The sequence below is a fragment of the Haemaphysalis longicornis genome, unplaced genomic scaffold, assembly GCF_048455015.1.
Source record: "Haemaphysalis longicornis isolate Haplotype H1 unplaced genomic scaffold, Haemaphysalis longicornis Haplotype H1 scaffold_12, whole genome shotgun sequence".
NCBI classification, from domain to species: Eukaryota; Metazoa; Arthropoda; class Arachnida; order Ixodida; family Ixodidae; genus Haemaphysalis; species Haemaphysalis longicornis.
This window is the reverse complement of record NW_027526225.1, coordinates 40,672,487-40,696,809: the sequence shown is the minus strand read 5'-3', so window position 1 is coordinate 40,696,809 and position 24,323 is coordinate 40,672,487. Positions and strand designations below refer to the sequence as shown.

Below are 24,323 nucleotides of genomic sequence, written 5' to 3'. Positions count from 1 at the left end.
ACACATTGGAGCGAACAAACAGACAACAAAATACACGTAATAAAACCACATTTAGGACCGTACACCTCCGATACACGCAATAGATACACAGAAGTCGCCTTGACTAGATTACGGATAGGGCACACTCATGCAACGCACTCGCACCTGCTCACTGGATCTCCAAGACCTCTGTGCAGCAGATGCGGAGAGGCCCTATCCGTGATGCAGATTCTTATACAATGTAAGGCACTCGACACTACACGACGCAAACACTTCCCTCAACTACACACACGACATATTCCACCACACCCGTCATACTTCTTAGGAGACGATGCCATGTTTTCTGTCCAACGCACCTTTCAGTTCCTATCAGGTCACTTTTTACAACTCATCTCATACCACCCATAGTTTTACCCCTGGTCCTATACACCAGCCACCTTATTTATTTTTTAACCACTCTTGTTCTTCACCCTGGTCCTTTATACCAGCCGTGCTCATAGCTTTTAACTGATTTTATTTCTTGTTCTCTCCTCATCAAATCACTTTGTGTTTGGCGCTCTTTGCCCATGTCGGCCTTGCGCCAATAAAATCAAACCATCATCATTATCTGATTATAATTGTTGTGAGGTCTCGGCAGCGTCGGCGATAGTGGTATACGATTTGACAGCGGGAATCGGTCTCGTATGACATGGCTGGTTGTTCTGGGAGGCCTGGGTGAGCAACACAGGGCCACGCTATTGTTGCCGCGGCACTCGGGTTCGCCGCAGCGCCACTTCGAACTAGCTAGCTGTGCCGGCGTGGTCGATGTTACGGGTGATGTTCCTCAAGAACGGGGGCTTCAGGCCTCAACGTGTTTCGTCGTTGGTGGCCGTGCCTGTATAGCTCTTGAGGGGCACAGTGACGGTTGTAGAAGAAAAAACACCAGTGCTTAACGGAGGTGCGACCATCGGCGTTCGATGAAGCACGCGCCCTCCCGTTGCAGTGGTACGGGTCACCTGTGGTCAAATGAGAGTCAATTACTCCTGGCCGGCAAAATGGCTCGACGAGAGTAGTAAAACCTTATTTCAAAAACAGAGCTCGACATCTGTCGCCCGGCTTCATTGTTTGCCCAACTACAGGCGACACAGTAACAAAGAGCCCCATTTCCATGGTTTGCTCTTGGCCCGAATTTTGGTTTCTCTTCAAACGCAACGTCTGTACGGTAGATGGATACAATATAGTAACTGTCTGCTTTAGATACATGACCATAATACACCTTTTCCTACGTTACCGTGCTGGCGTAAATCGTATTGCCAAGATGACGTCACGAAATCGAGGAAAGAAAAGAAATTTTGGGTTTAATTTTGAATTTATCACCACCGTTTAGTGCTTAGCAGACCCTGCGTGCTTAATTTAAAACAAAGTGATCTGAATAAAGCAAAGTTCAATAATCATAGCACCTTGAACAGCACAAAGGGAGCGAGGAAAAAAAACTACGCAGACCAGGTGCTGCATTGGTTTGACCCGGGTTTTTTCTACGAGGAGAATTTGGTTTGTTAATCCGTAAACTTGTTACACCAACTAGCCGTCATCAAGTATCCGTCTTTTTTAATTCAGTCTAAGGAATGTCAGCCAGATAACGCATTTATTCAACACTTTGTTCATCAATGGTCATGTTGGACAAATTCTTCAACTAGGAACCATACCTGTCGAGAGCAAGAAGAATAGCGTCGCCTGTTTTGCTGTTTTTGAGAGTCTGAGGGGGATGGACGGGGGGTTTGGGTAAAAGTATTATTAACGGCGTGTTATCCCTAGGCACCAGAAAAAGGGCTACAGCGGTGACCAAAACGGTAAAAGAAAATGAAACTGTGTTGTTCGTACCGAATAATGTCATTTGCGCAACCTAAAAACTTGCACAAAGTACCAAGACATAGTCTTCATTGGACGTATATTGGTGCGCAGAATTTCGGCTGCCGGTTCTGGGTATTGGCAGCGGCGGCGCCGAAAGCGGCGAAGGTGAACGCGGTGTCCGCGGAACCGAGCGAGTGAACAAGGCCAACAGGGCGAGCAAAAAGGAATAGCAGCGTGGCGTAAGTGTGAGGGGGAGGTAGGCATCATCTCCCAACGCGTCGCCGGGGCTCAGTACGTCTCATTCCCCCCGCCCCCTCTCACACTTTCGCAACCACTCCTCCTTTGTTTGTGGCTCATCCGAACCAAGTGACATTTGCGCGGGAGGCGCATACACATTTGTGACAGCATGCTCGGTGGAAGCGATGATGCGGTGGACAGAGCTGTGAAATCACGGCAGAGTAGCGTACGCCAGGGCGCTTTCGCTGATCTCGCGATCACTTCCTGAGACACAGCTGGCATGCTCCGTGAGCACGGTATAAGAAATATTCTTACACCGTGTCCGTGAGCAAGTAGGCTGTAGTTCGTGCAGCGGACAAATTTCACATCACGGAGTGTAATAATCGTCAGTGCATTTTTTTGTTTGAATTTTGAGCACTGTGGGCATTGCGTGTTGTTGTCGTGTCATACAGAATCCCAACGACTGCAAGGTGGCGCCCAAGCTAATCTGCCGGCTGAACAATCCAAATGGGTTCGCCTCCAACGTGCACGACGTGCTGTGGTGCTTTGTGGCAGCTCTGCAGATGAACCGCACGGTGATACTTAACAGCTCTAGGTGGCATCACGAGACGCCAACTATGCCCTGGTCTTCAACGTTCCAACCGGTCGCCGGGCCATCCTGTAGCCATCACCATGCCGACTCCGAAAAAATGATTTCAGGTGGCTTCACAGGTGCCGCGTCGTGTAAGTGCAACGCTTTATTGCGGCATAGCTGCGCGAGTCAATAGGTTGTGGAGTTTCAAAACATACCGAATGGCTGCCGAAGAGAATCATTGGTACTTTTTAGCTATACACTTTCAGACCTTCGTAAACACCATATGTACACAATGCCTAGCACAAATCCTTAGATTTTGTTCATTTGTTTATTTTCAAGTTTATTAAAGCTTTGTAATATGAACAACGCATAGGCCGGTATCAGCTTGATCAACGTGTGGGCCGATCTGCATCTGTTTATTGCGTGTCATCAGCTTGAGGCATAATTTGTTGAGGAGGGACCTGTGTGTTGACGCGAATTCCTTTATGGAGCAAACCTTTGTTCGCTTTTCCTGCAACATTTTTTCAGTGCAGCTGAAGTCCGTTGCTCTTCAGGCTAGCCCTCGCTGCGGCATGGCTCTTGTGCATGAGAGTCAGCACACACTAGCTCAATGTGCAAGGAACATTTGCGCTTAGAGATTAGTGTTCAAGATGGTACTGTATTTTTTGCAAGCAGCATGTTTTCAAAGGTCTACTGCCTACTCGCCACAAAAAACTCGCTTGGGAGGGCAAACCTTAAATAAAATAGATTTTCGCAGGGTCGGAAGAAAAGAAGTTGAGAACAAAGACCATTTTTTATTGATTTTTAGCTTTATGTAGTGTTCCTAGAGGCGTTCAAGTATCGGTGCTGTAATGGCGACTTTAAAATCCCCAAGTGTTCTCTCCTGTGGCAAGAACACTGCAACCATTCCTTTGAAGCTACGCCTTCATTGGGAAAGAAAATTTGCAACGTCGTCGAGCGCTCAACGAAAAAGCACTACTTCCTCAAAAGTACAAGACAGAGGGGCGTCTACACCGCAGTAGAGTGCGCGTAAAGCTGATGAAGTTAATATAAGTTTAATTCACATATTTAGACAATCGGTAGTGCCCGGCGATGACCGGGTGGCCAGTCTACTAATTTTACTAGTGGGCATAACACTCGTTAAGGTATTTCTTACTTGTCATAAAAAAGTAGTTCCCCGTCAAGATGTACAGAATCAGGATGTCCCGCCAGCTGGTAATACACGGGCTCCCACAGGAGGCGTGCGGTAATGGGAAACGCCTAGAACTCGTGTGTCATTGGAACCCTCGGGAAACGAATTGTACCGAGATAGTGTGCTCAAATGCCTACTTACCAATGGAAAGTGTAAACTCAGTAGTAACGACCGATACTCATCAGTCATATACTTTACGACAAATAACACTGGGTCCTACGGGAGGCTCGTCGTTGCGGTAAATCTCAAGAGATGCCGAGGGCAATGCCAACCCGGGAAAATTGAAAGTGACTCCACGTACAGAGGGGTGTAACTTAAAAAAAATATCCCGCTGTCTCTGTATGCTCCTGTTAGGACAAAATCCATAAATACGTTTTCCAACTATCATTTTCAAGCATTTTAAAGCAGCATTTTAATGAAGTTACCGACCTTGCAATAAAGCCCGAAGTAAGAAAATGATGGCTTTTTCTAAGCTTCGCCACGCCCAAAGCCCACTGCTGTTGCAACATTTTCCCTTTATATGACGTGTTTTCCTTTCAAGCCAAGCCGATTCCAATTCGACCCCCGTAGTGAGGGGCTCTGGCTGCAAGCGATGTTCTCTACGAAAGATTTCTATTGTTGTCTAGTTCTGCCTTCGGGAAGTGGCGCCTGCGGCTGTATGAGTGTGTTGTACGCTAACAGCTTGACGTGAGGTGGAGCTTTTCTTAGTTTGTCCATTAAAAGCCACAACTTGCGAAAAGCGGGCGATGCTACATTAGCAATGTGTGTATTCCAGCTGAGGGTGTTTGTTAATGTTATCCCAAGGTATTTATATTAACTTCAATTAGAGGATGATTTGAAACGGAATATTGAAACAAAAGCGGCTTTTTTTTGAAATTCTAAGACAGACCGATTTGTCCAAGTTGAGTTCCATACCCCATTTACTACACCAAGCAAGAATATTGCTAAGCGCCGCGTTTAGAGCGAGCTGATTATTTTGGGACTGAATGTCAGAAAAAAAGACTGCTATCGTCAGCAAAAAGACACATTTTGACTGAGTCCTGCGTGACATCTACTATATAATTACAATAAATTAAAAAAAAGCAAGGGCCCCAGTACACTATCCTCCGGGACTCCGGAATATATAGGGAGAATGTCGGAATGATCGCCCGTTTACGTCAACATACGGTCTACGGTACCTTAAGTAAGCCGCTACCCTTACAATTAGGTAATTTGGAAGTTCGATGAGCTGCAGTTTGTGAATCAATTTATCATGGGGAACACGGTCGAAAGCCTTGTGGAAATGTAAAAAGATGACATCAACCTGGCCAGCCTGATCAAGGACAGATGCAAAGAAATGAACAACTGAAACAAGTTGAGTGACGGTAGAAAACCCTTTTTTGAAACCATGCTGAATGCAGTTTGAGGGTTGCGTATGATTGGGGTAAGCCTGCTGCATAAAACAGGCGTGAAATATTCAATACACGTATGTGACAGTTGCGCTGATAAGATAGGTATCCGATTACTAGCTATCCCAGACGTCACTGAATATTTTGAGCGAAAGCGGGTTAGCAATGTGCTTAAACATTTTTCAGTGGGAATAAAAAATTCGTATGCATATTCTGTAATAGGAACAGAAGGAGCACTTCCGCAGCAGAGTTTAAGTAAGGTACTTCCGGAATGAGGTTTGCTCGTAATATGCTCTGAGTAGGTAAATGAGCTGGATATAGGCTTACATACAGCAGCTTTAGAACAATTAAGTACCAAGTAAATGTGTAGACGGTCACTTATGTGCGTCTTTTAAACTCCGGCACTGAGAGTCTTAAATTTGTATTAGCCATACAGATAAGTACTTAAAACCTCGCAATAGACAAGGTAGAGTATTCTCAATATTACAGGTTTTAGATGTCTTAGCATATAGGGTGGTACAGAGATCGGTACGTTACGAGGATGGACACCGTAAATTTAGGTTTAAAACCCCAACAAATACTTACGTATAACTGCTTTCCTTAACGCAAATGAGGTACCTGTTAAGAAATTGAATAAAAAAGTAAGCGTTTGTGTGTGGGGGGCGGCTATAGCACAGGCACTATTGCGTAGTTACACTGAAGAATGAGTTTTTCATAATTATGGATAACTCGTGAATCACAAGTGAATATTTCACACGTAACTGTTTTTTACAAGCCGCTGTCTAAGTTTGTTTTTATTTTGCGGTGTTCTTATCAAAACGTTCAAGTGCACCGCGCATGGCACGAAACTCATTCCTTAGCTAGTCTGGTGATTTCTGGTATTAGGGTACCAGCACACTCTGGTGAAAGCAGCGGGAGGGGCCGAAATGGTAGAGTCAATAAAAAACAGGATTCAAACTGACCTGGAAAGCCTCTTTTTGCGCGAGCGTGAAGTGCTGTCTGCCCTGCCGCTACTCTCAATGGAGTGGTCTAGCGTTTCCGGCTTGATGTTATGGCGATGTCCTGGAAATCTTGCGACGCCTTGCGTTCGATTGTCAGCGATGACGCAGTCAATCGAAGTGATAACTGGGCGCCCAATCCGGTAATAACGTGCACGTTTGCAGCGGTCCCAGGCCGTGGCTTTCGACGAAAGTGCGAAGCAGGTCAAGCTATTATGACGGCAAACAGCGGCCACTGCACAGGTCACTGCAAAGACAGGTTTAACGCGATAGTGTTATTAGTCTCATTTTTTTGTGTTTCCGTGCCTGCTAGCCGTCCGCTATCAGCCGTGCTCATCAAGCGTGCACGAAAGTACGTCATCGATGCTTACAGGAAACTACAACTGAGGCAGACAGATACGTTGGCTCGCCCGAGTCAGAAGTAACGAGCAGCGACAACTAGAAAAGATATGCAATTCACGCAGGCGCCAGCCCTGCGCAGTGACGTTCATGTTTACACGCCCAGGGTAGTCGCATGCTCCGCATATTTGTTCGCGAGCCGTGCCCGCAACTTTCGCCACCATCAAAGCGCCTCTTTAAACGATGCTAATGCTGGCGCGAGCTAAGATTATTTCACAGTGGCGAAAAAAATTAACGCCAGGCTCTCTGAAACCCGGAAAAATGTGTAGTAAGAGCAGAACCTAAATAACTACTGCCCCCCCAAAAAATATACCCGAGTATATGTCTTCTAATTTCAAGAGCTTTAAAATGACTTTTCGAATTTCTCGTGGCCACTGTCTCAAGCTCTGTCTGGCGAACGGTGAATGCCTGCTCGAGGTCAATTTGTAAAGGCTCAAAATAATTCAACTTGGGATCTCAGCGAAGAGTTATATAAGAACAATCGCATGGCCTTCTCGAGAAGCGGCCGACTTGGTCACGCAATTGTGGAAATGCAGAAAATATTTCAAATTCGCAACCACATTGTAAAATAGCGATTGAGGGTAAGGGCAATATAAAAGAGGAAATGACGAAACTTTCATAGGCAGTTATCTTGACCCTAATATCGGTCAGCCTGCCCCACCAGAAGCTTAGCCAAATTGAAGATAGCCGAAGAAGCACCGTTACTGCACCAGCATATAGGGGGCAGCGCCACTTCTCAATTTCCATGATCACCGGCCTGGGCCTAAATTGTGCCTTATAATAACTGCATATATCCGAGGCCAATGATACTCCTACTGTCCAAGTACAAAACGAGTATCTAGGGACAAAATAGTGGGACTAGTCATACAGAAGAATATAAGACGCACCCCAGGAGAGAAAACGTCTGGACGCCATGATGGATATGTCAACGATACAGCGGCTCTCCATAAAAGCCCTCCCACTACGGAAAGGCATACACCCAAACCTACACCAGGAGCTAGGATCAAATTCTGCTACAAAAAGCTCCTAAACTGTGAAAACATACTACGCCTACACCAGGACATTCGAAAGGACAAATGCAACTCATGTCAAAGTGGATCACCAGGGTAATTGCTGTGACGTCATTACCATCTAACACACAGGAACGGAAAAGAACAAATCCTCTTGGCGATCCACTTTTAGCGGAATTATCAAATACATGCTTAAGCATCGTTACACATGCCCAAAGGCCACAGGTATCTTGGCTGCAGGCGTGGTAGCTAAAAGCTTGCAGAGGATCCTTAAATGACAATTATGGCCATTCACATCACATCAACACCCGGACAAATGGTCTGTCCGGAAGGGAACGGCGCTGCTGACTAAGAAGGGCTTGTGTCCGAGCAAGTTAGTATTCCATAGCGTTCGTCTTAAGTGCCCAAAAACACAAGGACACAGAAGACAAGGAGAAGCGCTAAGGAAAAGGACAAGGACAAAGATACGTGCAAACTGGCATACTGTTCTCCTTTTTAACTACACCTACCACACTTCCCTTCCCCAAAACATTGCGAACGTCTCATCTGCCTGCAACTAGGAACACAACCCTTTCACGTGCTACACACACAGGGACTTGAACGCGGAAGAATGGGGAACTGTGCGCACGATACCAACCAGCACATATATCCACAAAGTCTAGATCGGCGAAGATGTTAACTAGGAAACGTGGGACGTTAAACCTAATCTGTGCTAAATATGGGGAAACACCCAATATTATTACGCAACCGCCTCATATTTAAGGATATCTTCTGTGGCGAACGACTCAAACATTGCCTAATAAACTAAGGTCGACAGCTTCGACACTGTCCTGGCCAGCTTGTAACCTCGCGATAAGCGTCAGATGATGGTGGCGGTCTAGACTACGGGTTCCATACTCGGGGTCTACCTCCTCTGTGCCCCTTCTTCTAAAGTTCTATTCTTTCGTACTCAATAAAAGTTTAGGTGACATCTGCCTTTTTGTCTTAAGATGTTAGACGCGATAGCGTTACTTTGACACCCAATGAGCGTTTTCGAACGCGCTTTCTGTATTTCCAATGTATGCTTAACGAGCACTGAAGGTCAGCGAAGAGAGATGGACTAGCAGCGCGGTAGACAAAGGCCCTCAGCGGTCGTGTGGCTTGAGATTTAAGAGTCAAAGATTGTGGCTGCGGTGTGTTGGCCCATTTGTTTGAGGAGGCGTGAAAATGTCAATGTCTCAAAGTCCGAAGGATCAGATGTATATGACGGAAAGAACCAATTTGCTTTTTGCGAAGAGACACAGAAAGAGATCTTTGGTACAGGAGAAATAGCTCAAGTTCAGGAAAAGAGAATAAAGCGATGGTAGGGAGCTGAAGGGTGGAAACTGAAGTCGAGGGTGCCGTATGCAGCAGCTCCTTCCCTTGCCCTCCTATCGACTTGGTAAAAGGTACCTCCACGTCTCGATTGATATGAACAATGTAATATTTTAGTTTTTTCTGTAGCACAAGAGGGTGGATGTTTTCCAGATTTTAGCAGAGTTTTAAGTTATTGCGTTATCTTCCCACCTAACATCTTCGACAACAGAGATTTACAGATGCTTGTGCTGGTTTATTCTGCGCAGAGTTTGCGATTTTGCGGAATTCACAGCCACCTTGAAGCAAAAGGAAAAATCGTGTTTCTAGGTGTAGGATGAGTAGGCGTTCTAGGCGCTTTTTTTAGGAGGGGAGTGCGGTAGTCGTGGTCGCAAGAAGCACGGTATGTGGGTTCGTGTGGCTCTTTGTCGATGCGTCGTTCTCTTCCAAATCCTTGTATTCAATTGTCCGGGGAACGTTCACTTTCTTAATTGTGGAAGGGAATATGGCCGCAAATCATGTATGCGTTGGTTTGTTTATTTATTGTTTTTTTAGTGCCCGGCCACGCCCGGCCCTGTTATCTGTGTCAAGCGTAGCGCGTCTTGCATTCTTTATTTTTATGCCGCACGGGCTATCTCATTCAGATAAGCAGACTGTTTCGTGTTAACGTCACTAGCCCAGAATAACATTCTCTGATCTACAACGTTCTGGATGTAAATCGACGGTTCCATAAACACTCGCGCCGATAGGTAAAAGCCTGCAGAGCAGACGCTACGGCATTCCGATCACCGACGCTCGCTCGCACACGTCACTTTGTTGACTGCTGATTCCCCGCCTGTGTATTCTTTGAGTTGTTAGGGGAGCACAAGTTCTCTCCAATAAACGTGTTTTCCTTTAAGACCACTGCATCGTCTCTGGCTTCGTGACATCTGGTGGAGGTGCTGGGTACGCACCCTTCATGCTCTCTACGACATCTGGAAGCCGCCAAGCCAGCCCAACCAGGGAAAGCCGCCGACTGCAAGAATTACTACCCGAGTTCGGTCTTCTGCCAGAAGGGCCCAAGAGAACGAACGCTGCAACCAACACCATGGTGCAAGAAGCAACATCACAAATCATCCTGCAGCAGCCACGGGAACCGCCATCATTCCGAGGAGCCCCCGCAGAAGAGCCAGAAGAATGGTTTGAGAAACTGGAGCGCGTTCGGAAATTCAACAGGTGGGACGACGCAGAAACGTTCCGGCGTGTTTTCTTTTACTTGGAAGATTCATCTCTCACTTGGTTCGAGAACCACGAGAGCTTCTTCAACAACTGGGCTCACTTCAAAAGTGAGTTCATTACACCTTCACTACCGTGCTCAGAAAAGAACGCGCTGCGCTTTTGCTTGAAACTCGAACGCAGCACCCCAACGAAGGGGTCATGATCTTCCTCGAAGAGATGAGACTTTTTCGCCATGCGGACCCAGAAATGATGGAGGAAAAGAAACTAAGGTTTCTGATGAGAGGAGTAAAGCAAGAACTCTTTGCTTGCCTTGTCCGCAATCCACCTACAACGGTGGGCGAATTCGCGTCTGAAGCTGCCGTGCTGGAGAAGACGCTAGAAATGCGAACGAGGCAGACGACCGCCCTGTCAACGCGCTGTTCTCGGAGACCATCGGTGCCGCAACTGGAAGCTCCGATTCCATGCGCGAGACCATCCGAGCAGCGGTCAGGGAGGAGCTTCGGAAGCTTTTTCCAACGACGCCGCAGCCTCAAGTGGCTTCCCTGACCGACGTAATTCGAGAAGAAGTCCAAAACGCACTGGGAACGTCTACGCCGTCGGAAGCACCCCGCGAACCACAAGCTATGACCTACTCCGCCGGTGTTCCTCAACCTCGCCACGATCCAACCCGTCGTCAAGAAGCCCCGCCGTACCGCCGTCCACTGCCGCCCGTGCGACCCCTGCAGCCCAAAACCAGAAGCCGATGAAAACGGACGTCTGGCGAACCCCCGATAATCGTCCGCTGTGCTACCACTGCGAAGAGGCCGACCACATCTACCGTCGCTGCCCCTACAAAAGGCTCGGTTTGCGAGGGTTCTCCATCGAGGCACCCCTCCCCCGACCCGGTCAGCGCCCATCGGAGATGTAAGAATACCTGTCCAACACCAGCCATGGACCAGCCCGTTTCAACCGATCGCCGTCGCCCTACCCATACCAGTCGTCGGACCGCCGTAGCAATGCTGATTTTGCACGTGGAAAGTTCCCCAGCCCACGCGGGGGAAACTAAAAGCAGCAACCTCTGGAGGTTAATTTGCTCTACGGCGAAAAACCGGAAACCATCCAATGACGCGAAGACGCGCCGAAGATAGTGATTCGCGACATGCCCTCATCCCGACGACCCGACCTAACCGTGACGAAACTCACGAACACAACGACAGCTAGACGGCGCGGCGCGCACCCGACATAACCGAGACTGCCGCTAAGACGATGACAATGACGACGCACAGCGCACGACCGTCAACACGCACAAGCCGAGATGCGATGCCCCGACGCACCCGGAACTCGAGGAAGGTGGCATGCAACGTCAAGGTGTCTATCAACGGCTTGGACGTAGTCGCCCTCGTGGACAAGGGAGCCGACAACTCAGTAATGAGCGGACCATTTGCGTCTAAGCTGAAGAAAGGTATGACCAGATGAGACGGTCCGCACATACGCACAGCAGGAGGCCACCTCTTGATGCCAAGTGGAACGTGCACATCCTGCGTCACCATACACGGCACGACGTACCCTGCCGCGTTCGTTATCTTGCCTAACTGCTGCCGCGACGTGATTTTCAGATTCGACTTTTTGACGAACAACGCAGCAATAATTGATCTGCAGACCAAGTCGATAACTTTTTCCTCCGATCACTCCATGACGCCAGAACCGAACCCCCAACACCGTTCAGCTGTAAGGGTCGCCGATGATTTTGTTACCCTGCCACCGCGCGCAAGCTCGATGATCACCGTCTACTGTGAAGGTGCTGCTGCTGACGGCGACGCTATCGTGGAGAGTGACCAAAGGCTGATTCTCGACCGCGGTGTGTCTGTCGCAAGAGGCATTGCGCGGTTTATGCAACGCAAATCCCACGTTTTGATCACCAATTTCACCGAAGAGTACCAGCATTTAAACAAGGGCTCTGCAATCGCAGTCCTCGAAGAAACTCAAGAAGGTAGTGACGTGATCGCAGTCGCCGACTTTGAACGCGCACCCGAAGATACCTTCAGGCTTCCGCAGCCCGTCGACGTGAATGCGGCGCTACCGCAAGAAGAAAGAAACAAGCTATTGGTTTGCTGCGTCGTTACAGCGAGTGTTTTTCATCGAACTCAAAGTTACGTCAGACGCGTCTGGAAAGCACCGGATAATAACGAAGGATGGAGCCCGATCTACACGACAGTCACATTAGCGAGTCTCTTCACACGAGCGCGAAGCCATCCGGACTCACGTCGACGACATGCTCAGCGACGACACTATACAGCCATCGAAAAGTCCGTCTGCTGCACCGGTCGTACTTGTAAAGAAGAAAGACCGCACACTAAAGTTCTGCGTTGACTACCCGTGTTCCCCCCGCCACGAATTTGACGACGCCCTCGACCACCTCTGCCACGCGTAGTACTTCTCATTGATGGATCTGAAGACAGGCTACTGGCAAATTGAAGTCGACTAGAGAGATCGAGAGAAGACAGCATTCATACCCCCAACGGCTATATACAAGTTCAAGGTGTTGCCATTTGGGCTATGCACGGCGCCAGCAACGTTTCAGAGAGTAATGGACACTGTGCTAGCTGGCCTGAAGTGGCCCACCTGCCTTGTATACCTCGATGACGTTGCGGTATTCGCCCGGACTTTGGACGAACACCTTGCAAGGTTGCAGTCTGTAATCGAGGGCATTCGTACGTCGGGTTAACGCTGAAGCCCGAAAAGTGCCGTTTCGCGTACGAGGAACTCATGTTTTTGGGCCATGTCGTCAATGCCGCGAGAGTCCTGCCTGACCCGGTGAAAACATCAGCTATAGCGAACTTCCCAAGACCGAAGGATAAAAAGAGCATCCGAAGATTTCTCCGACTGTGCGCATACTACCGCACTTCGTCACAAGCTTCGCACGCATTGCAGAGCCACTCACGCGCTTGACGAAAGATAGCACCCCTTTCAGCTGGGAAAACGACCAAGAAAAAGCATTCGGCGAGCTGCAAAAACGCCTGCAAAGCCCGCCCGTGCTCGCTCATTTCGACGAAAATGCCGAAACGGAAATGCACATGGACACCAGCGATATAGGTTTGGGTGATGTCCTCGTCCAAAAGCAAAGCGGTTGCGAAAAAGTAATCTCCTATGCAAGGCGTGGTCTATCGAATGAGGAGAAAAACTACTCTGCCTCCGAAAAAGAGTGCCTAGCTATCATGGGGGCCATTTCAAAATTTCGCCCATGCGTGTATGGTAGACCGTTCAAGTTGTGACAAACCACCATGCACTGTGTTGGCTCGCCATTTTGAAGGACCCCTCTGGCTGTCTTGGGCAACGGAGTTTGCGCCTGCATGAGTTCGACGTTACAATTGTTTGCAAATCCGGCAGGAAACACTTCTACGCCAACTGCCTGTCCCGAGCCCCGTCGACCCACAACCACAAGACTCCGATGAAGACAGCGCATTTATCGGAGTCATTACGGGGAGCGACCTAGCCACCCAGGAGCGTGCCGACCTCGACTTGCGCGTCATGATCGACTACCTCGAAGGACGCAACGTCGCCGTGCCTCGGGCGTTCACGCGCAACTTACCAGCATTCAGCCTCAAAAACTCCGTCCTCGTGCAGACTTTCAGCCCCTGAACGAGAACGAATTATCTACTTGCCATCCCTGCAGACCTTCGTGACGAAATTTTGGAAGCTTGCTACAACGACCCGTCTTCCAAACATCTCGGCACAGCTCGCACTATTGCAAAAATTAGAGGAAATACTTCTGGCCCCGCCTGACATCCGACGTCACCCACTACGTTCCGAGTGGCCGTGACTACAAGCGACGAAAAACGCCGCCGACAAGACCCACCGGACTTATGCAACCGATCGCCGTCCCATCGAGGCCCTTTCAACAGATTGAAATGGAAATTCTAGGCCCGTTCTCTACGTCAAGATCAGAGAACAAGTGGATTGTCGTAGCACTAGTCTACATGACACGCCTCGCAGAGACCGCCGCTCTGCCGAGGGGAACTGCACAAGAAGTCGCCAAGTTCCTTAAAAACCAAGTTGTGCTGCGACATGGAGCCCCAGAAGTGCTAATCACGGACCGCGGAACTGCCTTCACTGCGGAACTTACGCAAGAAAGTTTACGCTACAGCAACACGGATCACCGAAGAACCACGGAGTACCACCCCCAAACGAACGGACCAACGGAACGTCTGAACAAGACGATTGCGGATATGCTGTCCATGTACGTCGACGTTGAGCATAAGACCCGGGACGCACTCCTCCCGTATGTCACGTTTGCGTACAATACAGTGACGCAGGAAACTACGCAGATGACACCGCTCGACCTTGTCTAAGGAAGACGGCCGACTGCGATGCTCGGCGCCATGCTTCCGCCCGTAGATGACGACGACCTCAACGCCGACGTCCAAGGATACCTTCAACGTGCGGAGGCCTGCCAGCTCGCTCGAGTTTGTATAGCGGACCAGCAGCTGGTGGATGCCGGATGCTATAATCTTGGACGCCGACCGGCCGAGTACCACCCTGGGGATGGTGCGTTGGTGTGGACTCAGTGAGAAGCTTCTGCGAGAGGTATTTCGTACCCGACCATATTGTACGACGTGTCGCCCAACTTACCTACGAGGTGATCCCGATGGTGATTCCGGAGCATCACGACGACGCACGCGGCCGGACGTCGTCCACGCCGTTCGCTTGAAACCTTACTATGCAAGATGACGGACTTTTTGTTGTTCTGACCGTCTTTTGTTTCAGCATCGGGTCGATGCACTCTTAGAGGTGAGCAATGCCGCAAACCGTACATGCGTTTGTTTGTTTATTGTTTGTTTTTACTGCCCGGCCACGCCCGGCCCGGTTATCTGTGTCAAGCAGAGCACATCTTGCATTCTTTATTTTTATGCTGCACGGGCTATCTCATTCAGATAAGCAGACTGTTTCGTCTTAACTTCCCTAGCTCAGAATAATCTTCTCTGATCTACAATGTTCTGGATGCAAATCGACGGTTCCAGAAACACTCGCGCCGAAAGATAAAAGCCTGCAGAGCAGACGCCACGGCATTCCGATCGTCGACGCTCACTCGGGCACGTCACTTTGTTGACTGCTGCTTCGCCGCCTCTGTATTCTTTGAGTTGTTAGGGGAGCACAAGTCCGCTCGAATAAACCTGTTTTAAGTGCGAATGCACTTCTTAGTCGAGCCTACGCCGTCCGTCCGCCGCTCCGGCGCGGCAGGTGTTATCGGGCACCTCCTCTCCCCTAGCAACAGAGATGAGCGCGTGCCTAGCAATGGCGCCGGCGCTGCGGCGGGAAGCGGCGGGCCGGCGCGCGGGCAGGCGCGGCGGCCTCGGCGGCGGTGCACTCCTCCTCTCCACTCTCCCCTCCTCTCTCCTCGCCGTAGCGGCGTGAGCTACTCTCCTCCTCCTCTCTCCTCGCAGTTTCACTGCAAGCGTGGGCGCCTCCTTTCCACTTCGGGCGGGAGAGCGCTCGCTCACTTAGCGTGCGCTTCGGATTTCCGACGCGTGGGGGCGCTCGCGTAGCGGCCGCGTGGCGCTGGAGGATCAGTCGAGCTCACACGTGGTCGAGCTCGTGCCACCGTCGAGAGCGGGTCGCTCGTTCGTCAGTCTCGATACCGATGAAGGCGGATCGTTCGCAGGCAACGGTACCCCCAACAACTAGTGAAATACAATCCAACAATAAATGTATCTTTCTTTCTGTATACGTGTGTGTGTGTGTGTGTGATCTCTCTCGACTACTCATTTACATTACCGGACCGCGCAATCATCTCGTGCATTCGCACTTTCACATTCCCCCCCTCGGGGAAATGCGGGGGAATTTCTTGATCAAGACAACTGCGTCGTCTCTGGCTTCGTGACAATATCTTACCGAAGCGTTTAGGTGTACTCTGCATGCAGAAAACACTCTAATGAGCTTGGAGAGTTTGTAATAATGTTTAAGCTTCTATTCGATACTTCTGATTGTCGGATTGCCAAGATGTCTCCAACTTCAGTCTCTTTGTTCCTGTACATAGAAGGGCCATGTACGTAGCAGGTCTAAAGATTAAACTAAAATTGCTGCCTCGTAGTGCTTTCGTAGATGCCGTATTTGGTGTATATTGTGGTCTCATTATTGTGGAACTTTCGTCAAATGGCCTTGATCCTGCCACATCAACTGTTCTTGTGTAGGTTTGGACTCGTGTGTTTGATAGAGGAGAGTTATTATGCGGAGTTTTTGGGTCGGTGACATGTGTGTCATCGTGCGTAGTCGTTTCTTTGCCAGCCCCTCGTTTGGTGTAGGTGTGGGGAACTGGTTTCTCTGGTTTTTTTAAAACAGTTATGAAGAAAAAATTTTAGGGTCTATTCATCGTCATCATGATCAACATCTTTATTTCGACTGCAGGACGAAAGTGTTTTCCACTGATCTTCAGCGCTCTTGTCCTTCGAGGCCCGCGGTCATTCTTTGTCTCTGAATGTCATTTCATCCCTCCACTAAGGTAATGGGCTTCCCCTTCTAGATCCACCTCTAATTGTCCATTTGTTCCCTTCGTGGCCCACCTGTTCTCAGTTCATCACAAGGTCGAAATTGCAAGCTTAAGGACTGCTTTAGATGCTTCCATGATGATGGTGTTTGTTGGAGTTTCTTCGGTGCGGGTAAATTTATGGTACGGTATAGCTCTGTAATATCCAGCTCATGATCAGTGGCGGTATTCGTCTTACCGTTTCTTCTTTCTTTGCTCCTCTTCTCTAGGTTAGGTGTTTTATGATGTGGGAAATGGGTAAATGTTTTCTGCTTTTTTTCCTGTTTTTTTTCCTGTTTTTTGGTGACTGTGAGTTCGGCTCTGCTGCTTCACTATAGAGCCACACCGAGAATTCATACGCGGAAGTTCTCTGGGAGGACATCCTTACTTTTTTTAGGACGATTTTTAACTTTGCTGCATGTGGCCCTCCATCGTTAGCCAGTTGGAGCTTGAAGATGAGACACAATCACGGGAATATTAACACGTGGTTTAAACACTCACGTGATTAGACCATATATGTACTGGTTTTTCGTAGCTTATCCTTCCATGAAGTTTTTGGCTGGCCACTATTGAGTTTACAGTTTATTACCGGGGCATAGGAGCGAAATGAGGGGAGGAAAACAGGGAGAATTCGATAGCAAATGGAGGGCTCTGCTTACACTAGACAAATGTGGTATGGAGGTCTTCGACAGAGGCCTTCATCTTGGAATGGGCACAACCAGGCCTTAATGATTATGATGACTGAGTTCTGTTTTACATCGTTTCTTCTCGTAATCAGCGCCTTCTTGATTTCTGAGAGACTGGCGTTAATCGTTACCGCTGTTTCAGCTGGGTGACCCGATGTTGGCACCGGCGTCAGTGTGGTGGGGAACACGCAGGGGTGGCTCATTTTTTAAGACATTGCGCTACTCAGCCCAAGAATGCGAGCTCGATTTCAGGCCGTAGAAGCCGTTCTCCTGACGGACGGACAAATGTGAAACCCCCGAGTGCCGAAATTTAGTTGCTCGTTAGAGATATCCAGGTAGTCATGTAGCCCACTTGCTGCTTCGGCACGTGCATTACTGGAAATTTGTAGTTTTTTTCTTCTGATATAAACACACTATGGTGTGATGGCGTCAGTTCTGGGCGCGGCTGGCGAACGTGTCGATAGAGTATATAATTACCGACTGGGCGGTGGACGAAATTTATTGCGGCGGCGCGGCACCTGCTGAAAATGAGTGTCATTTCTTCCATCACCGTTGTATCATTGCTCTGCGTTACACACTTCAGGTGCCCCTGGCCCATATTACAAATTTAGGCCAGCCCTCTAATCTTGCTGCCTCAGTCGTAGCTTCAGGGTGGCAGTGGTGACGTACTTTCGTGGACGCTTGTTGAACACGGCTGATATCAGACGGTTAGCAACCAAGGGGAAATCGAGAAATGAGTCTGATAACGCTTTCCTATATAAACATCTCGTTTTGTTTGTCCGTGTGTCTGCTATAAATAGTCTGAGTCAGGCTACGACGCTAGAAAATAAACATTTTGAAACACTCACACTGTCACCTGCTTGCTCAGCTGAACAACATACCGGACTCGCACCAGTTCATGCGCACATCTTCACCCACAAAAGCATAGATGGCCTCTGCTTTTCCTGGGTGTCTGTGATTAAAATTCATTGCGGTTAGCATAGCTCTCGTCGCTGAATTCAAGTTATTAAAAAGCATAGATACGGTAAATCCGCGACGTCAACGCAAAACTCTTTCTGTCGGCCGAAGTAACGCTATCGCGTCGTGCATCTCAAGTTCTAAACGTGAATGTCACCTGAAACTTTTTGTGCGTGAGGAAAGTGCTTGCTCTACTGCCACTAGTGCCAGTAGAGGGCAGTGCTTGCAAATTCGTGTAGAGTCCCGTTAAAAAGCGTCATCCGAATAATACACGAAATCGGCCATATTTCAGGTCAGTTGTGGCGCCGTTAAGATATATGTGGTAAAACAAAACGAGGGATTAATAATCCGAAGCAATGAGTACAATTATCCGTAACAATGAAGCGTTGATTAAAAGAATTTCAAATAAGTAATATTCCCGCTCGTAGTGGCAATTTCAGTTCATGGATGTGAATGGCGTGCAGCAAACAAAGTACATAGTTCAAGTCCACACACGCGCAAGAATAAGTGTCTTTTTTGCAAAAAAAAAACTGTTAGTTGAATTGTTGAACTACAGTCGGTGTGAACTAACGACAAGCTACAGTTAAAAACTAGCGTGACAACAGATGTAGAAACTGTTAGTAGCCTGTAGATGATTTGTAGATCACGAAAAATGACGTTGTAACAAATCTTTGGCAAGGCTCTGCACAGTCTTTACACTCCTTCAATTTTTAATGCATCGAAACTCTTCATTCTTCTAATAAAAGGTTAGGTTGTATATTTTGCTAGTGAATTTCCCCCTATTTTGTGATGAGATAATTTTTAATGTGCCTTCTTGAGCAAATTATTTCGTTAACTAGTATCAGAAATGTTTTCTTTTTTTGTTTGTTGCCTAAACAGAACACTGCTGTTTTACTGATCAAGTCATAACGTAGCCGCCTTTGCTTTAAACCGCCACTGCAGTTGCATGGGCATACGAACGAATGGTGCGCATACCGTCTGGCCTTTTAAAGCCACTACTCAGCAACCATGGACAGCCGTATTCCTGGTTTTACGGGCAGATTATGGGATATATTCTACGGCTTCAGAATTCAACACGCCAGAAAATAGAGGACTTCAAGAAGGACGTTTACCGGCATCCTATCGTAGGGTAAGTGTTTTGCCTGCCACTGATATTGTACGCGGCAGCCACTTTTCTGGTGGGGGCGAAAAGCGAAAACACCCGCCTGTTCGTGATTTTACAATAGTTAAAGATTCTTAGGTGTTCACAGGGACTGCGTTACGGCGTCACTCATCGACACTAAAGCGTTGGCGTATTAAAACAAACAAGAAACACAGATAACGTACAGCCCATGCGAAATCAGCGGTAAGGATATGATCTGATTCCAAAGTACCTTGTTAAAAAAAAGACTGAACCCAGTTCTACCTAGCGTAAAATCTTATGAAACAGATATCTTCTGAACTGTTGTGTTGGTTAGAACATCGAGAGGTGCCTGTAAGGGTCGGGTAATCCCGTCATTATTGCCCTAATTTCATGCCCAGGCAGGCAACACGGCAACGGCCTCGGGGGCGTAGAGTCCCCCCCTTGTGCGCCGTGTTTCGGCCTTGCGTGCCAGATGGAGGCGATCGAGGGAGCTGCTGGGTGGATGACCGCGCTTTGTATTTCGCGCGGCGGATGCAGTGTGCGGCCGGGCCGAAGCTAGCGCTAGGTTGAGGCGTCGGATATCGTTGGGCACGTGCGTTTGGTTTGAGTGGCGCGTATGGTTGCGCGCCCTTGGACGAAGGGCCCGCAACTTGCAGGTGCGTGGGAACGCGGTCGGAGCGAGCGCGACCTCCTCCCCCGGATGCGAGGTTTCTTCGATTGCAAGCATGCGCTCATCAGACAGACCGGGTTGAGTTGTGGCTCGTCTCTGACGGGGTGCCGCGGGCACATAGCGACCAACGGCCTCAATGTATCCTCTTTGTAACCAACTGTAAAAAGTGTAAATACAAGTTTTCGTTTCGTCTCAACGGGTCGTCGCCTTCATCACAGCCGCAGCGCTGCACTAAACGCAGCGCAGGGCTGGCAGGAACTCCAAGGGTCACCAACGCCCGCCTCGCAAGGAGGCGAATTGGAGAAGAACGAGACATTACTGGCGCAGTCGGCAAGATCCTGCTTGGCGAGACGACCAGGGAACGAGAACGGAGGATAGACGCATCGGCCACGGGCGGAGGGCTCTGCCAATCCAAGGAGCACGGGCCGAAGCGGGAAGGGCGAGTTAACCTGAACTTGCTGGGTGCGATCGACAGCACCGGAGTCGTCACGACGCCGACGGAGGAGCGACGACTGGGTTGCAGCCAGGTGAAGGAGCACCTGCAGGCAACCGGAAACTCCAGGCGACAGCCGAGCAGCAGGGAGAGTTGCGGAGGAGCGGCCGACGGAGACGGCGAGTCTTCGCGGTAGCGAAGGAGGCTGGCAGTCACCGCAGACCGACGGACTGTGAACGACACCGCCTCGGCGAAGGCGAAGGAGCGCCAACAGGCATCGCAGACCTGCCGAATCTGAGGGAGAGGTCGGACAGTTGCGCGGAAACGGCGGACGAGGCAGGCGGCCACATCGGATCGACACTGGGTGAGTCCTTTTTGTCTTCCGCTGGGTCGCGATCACTGCCACCCAACAAGAGCCCGTAAAACGCATGCTCACTCGTTTTGCCCACTTGAATCCGGACAAACGAGGGGAGCCCATCATGGGTAACGAAGATGAAGGTGCGGAAGGGCGGAGTCCACCTGAGCCAGTGGCGTCCGAAGCGGAAATGCAAATGAAAAAATTGGAAACTGAACTCAAAATCGAACAGGAGAGACGCTTGGTCCTCGAGCGGCAGATCGAGCTTGAGAAACTGAAAAGGAGTTCTGAACCAGGCGTGAGCTCCGGCGACTCGGGCGGACAGGACACGCGCAGCGAACTCCGGCATTTTTCAAAACTCGTCTCGGGAGTGCTGCAGAAATTCCCTTCAGAAGCGGAAGTGCCGATCTGGTTTGAGTCCGTGGAAAATACGCTTGAGGCATACGCCGCGCCGAGGGAGTTGTGGGGCAAAATTTTCTTTCCGCTTATAGCGGAAAAGGTTCCCTTTGTTTCGACGCGGCTTACTCCACCCCAGCATAGTGAGTATGAGGTTCTCAAAAAGACAGTGCTGGAGGAGCTGAAATTGTCAGCCGGGGAATACCAGCGGAGGTTTCTTGGGGCGAGGAAACGCGCAAGTGAAGGGTGGAGACAATTCGCGACGCGACTCCAGAGTTACCTTCATTTCTACCTCGAGGCCAGAAACGTGAAGTCGTTCGAGGAGGTGATCGAGCTGCTGGTGGCCGACCAGCTAAAAAATAACCTGGCCGAGTCCGCGCTGCGCTACGTAACCCTTTAAGAAGGGGAAGGCTGGAAGAAGGCCCCAGCTTTGGCAAGCCTACTGCAGACTTTCGAGGATGCAGAGGGAAGGGACGGCGCAGCTAAGAAGCCGGAAACAAAGGTACGCCATGCACCGGCCTCGCAGGGGGTAACTTCAAGTGGACCGCCGCCAAAACCGGGCGCGGTGAAACAGAGCACCGACGTGCGAAAAAAGTGGGGAGCCTGCTTCGGGTGTGGTTCAAGGGACCACCTAAAAGCGAAATGCCCGCACAATGTCAACAAACTGACGGCAGGGGCCTCGGAAGGAAAAGGAAATAGCTTGTCGGCCAGAGTTGCAACGAATGAAGCGTGTGCAGGCCACAGCGAACTTAAGCCCGTGAGCTTGGGCTGCCATGGCAGGAAGATCGACGCAATTCTGGACACGGGAGCGGAGATAACTGTCGTTAGAGAAAGCGCGCTGCCACCAGAGCTAGTCGAGCCTCACGGGACAATTAACTTGACTTCCGCATTCGGAGAGAAGGTAGTGGCAAAGCTCGCGGTGGTTCCGTTGACGATAACGCGCGAGGTCGGCGTGTTTTCGGACATTAAAGAGGCGGTGCCGGTACTTTGCGCGCTGACGGACAGGTTGGTTTCTCAGACCGATTGTCTACTCTCGGAAGAGGCGTGGGGGCGTCTTAGGGCGGGAGCCGAGATGAAAGGGGTGGTATGTGCAGGCGGGAGCGACGTTGCGGACCGCACGGAGGGCGAACTGGCAAGGCTGGTAGACGATGAGCGGAGCGCAGAGGGCTCGGTTCAAGTTGCAATCGGTCAGGTTACAACGCGAGCAAAGGGTGGTCAGGACACGGAAAGCGAGGAGCAGTGCAGTGAAACAACTCACGATGGGAATGGCGAGAGGAGCTCGTCGGAGAAGTTTCGGGCCGAGCAGCAGAGTGATATGACATTGCAAGCTGCCTGGGAAAATGCAAAACGCGGAAAGGGACGCATGGTCGTGGTAGACGGCATTTCGTACCACAGAGACAAACTTCTGGGACAAGCTGTAATGCAACTGGTGCTACCGGAGAGTCGTAGAGGCGATGTACTGCGAATGGCTCACGAGTCGAACTGGGCTGGTCACCTAGGTTTCCGCAAAACGAAGGCCCGCATAAAGTACAGTTTCTTTTGGCCGGCTATCGAAGGAGACGTAAGGCACTACTGCGCTAGCTGCCATGCCTGCCAGACAAGATCCGACTTGCGTACTGCCGACCGGATCCCGATAGAACCGCTGGCAAGGCCTAGGTACCCGTTTGAGAGAGTTAACGTTGACATCATTGGCCCGCTGCAGCCACCATCAGGTAGAGGGCACAAATATGCACTGTGCATAATTGATTTGTGCACACGGTGGCCCGAGGTAGTGTGTCTCCTCTCTCTGAGCGCTAGGGCGACTTGCGACGCCCTACTGAGGGTATTTAACAGCACAGGGATACCCGAAGTGATCGCGTCCGACTGTGGGACTAACTTCACTGCTGAGTTAACACAGGAGTTCTTAAAGCGACTCGGCTGCTCCCCGAGGTTTTCGACCCCGGGACACCCGGAGAGCAACGGCGCTGTGGAGCGGTGGAACAGGACGTTTAAGAACATGCTGTACCACACCATCCAAAAGGAAGGTAGAGACTGGGACAAAGCGGTGCCCTTTCTTTTGTGGGCATATCGCGAAGTCCCGCATGATACTACAGGAGTGTCGCCATTTGAAATGGTGTACGGTAGGCCGCCTAGCGGACCGCTAGCTGTCGTCAAACGCGCTTTAACAGGAGAAGTGCCTGCGTTAGCGGACCTTGGCCCGTCCCCGTCCGCTTACATGAAAGAGCTGAATGAGCGTCTAGAGCAGGCAGCGCAAACAGCCGAACTGGTAGGATCCAGACAGCAGAATGCTTACGCAAAGCAGTTCAACAAGCGGGCGACAAGCAAGAGCTTTCAGGAGGGGGACGCAGTATTGGTGTTTGATGACGACAGGCCGGGTAAGATGTTCCCCAAGTGGAAGGGACCAGGTAGGGTAACCGAGCGGTACAGGGAGCACTCATACTTTGTCGAAATGCCGGAAGGAAACCGACGGCTAGTACACGCAAGCAAGTTGCGACCCTATAACAGTAGGGTAATGCAGATTGGCGTCGCTTTCGAGGAAGATGAGGCGTTCGGGGAGGTGGAGTGCGCGCCCCGATCTGGGAAAGGAGGTTCCGCGGACATGACCTCGTTGGGGAACTTATTAGGTCATCTCGAGAAGAACGAGAGTGGTCAGATCCGCAAGGTGTTTGCGGAGTACAGCGGTTTGTTCGACGACAGACTGGGGGTGGCGAGGGTACGCGAACACGATGTAGTGTTGCAGGAGGGCTTCGCGCTAAAACCGTGTAAACCGTATCGCATCCCCATAGCTCTAAAGGGAGAAGTAGGGGCGCAGTTGGACGAGCTACTAGATAGGGATTTAATTTTCCTGTGCGAGAGCCCACACGCGCATTCCATCGTGTGCGTGGCGAAAAAGGTCAGAATATGCGTTGATTACCGCAGACTGAACGCAGGAACGGTGCCCGACGCGTATCCGATGACACTGCAGCAGGAGCTCATAATGAACGTCGGGCAGGCCAACTATATTACCCTTTTGGACCTGCGAAGAGGCTACTGGCAAGTACCTCTAG

At 50.0% G+C, this 24,323-nt stretch overlaps 1 protein-coding gene across 1 annotated transcript in view; it reads left to right on the top strand.

The window, feature by feature from the left end:
* Positions 1-667: 667 nt before the first annotated feature.
* LOC144161566 (alpha-(1,6)-fucosyltransferase-like) overlaps positions 668-24,323 on the top strand; it is a 116,162-nt gene continuing 92,506 nt past the window's right edge. Inside the window, exons 1-3 of the mRNA XM_077692217.1 lie at positions 668-693; positions 2,462-2,769; positions 19,242-19,428. Of these exons, the coding sequence (XP_077548343.1) occupies positions 668-693; positions 2,462-2,769; positions 19,242-19,428 (521 nt within the window). The remainder of the gene's footprint in view (positions 694-2,461; positions 2,770-19,241; positions 19,429-24,323) is intronic.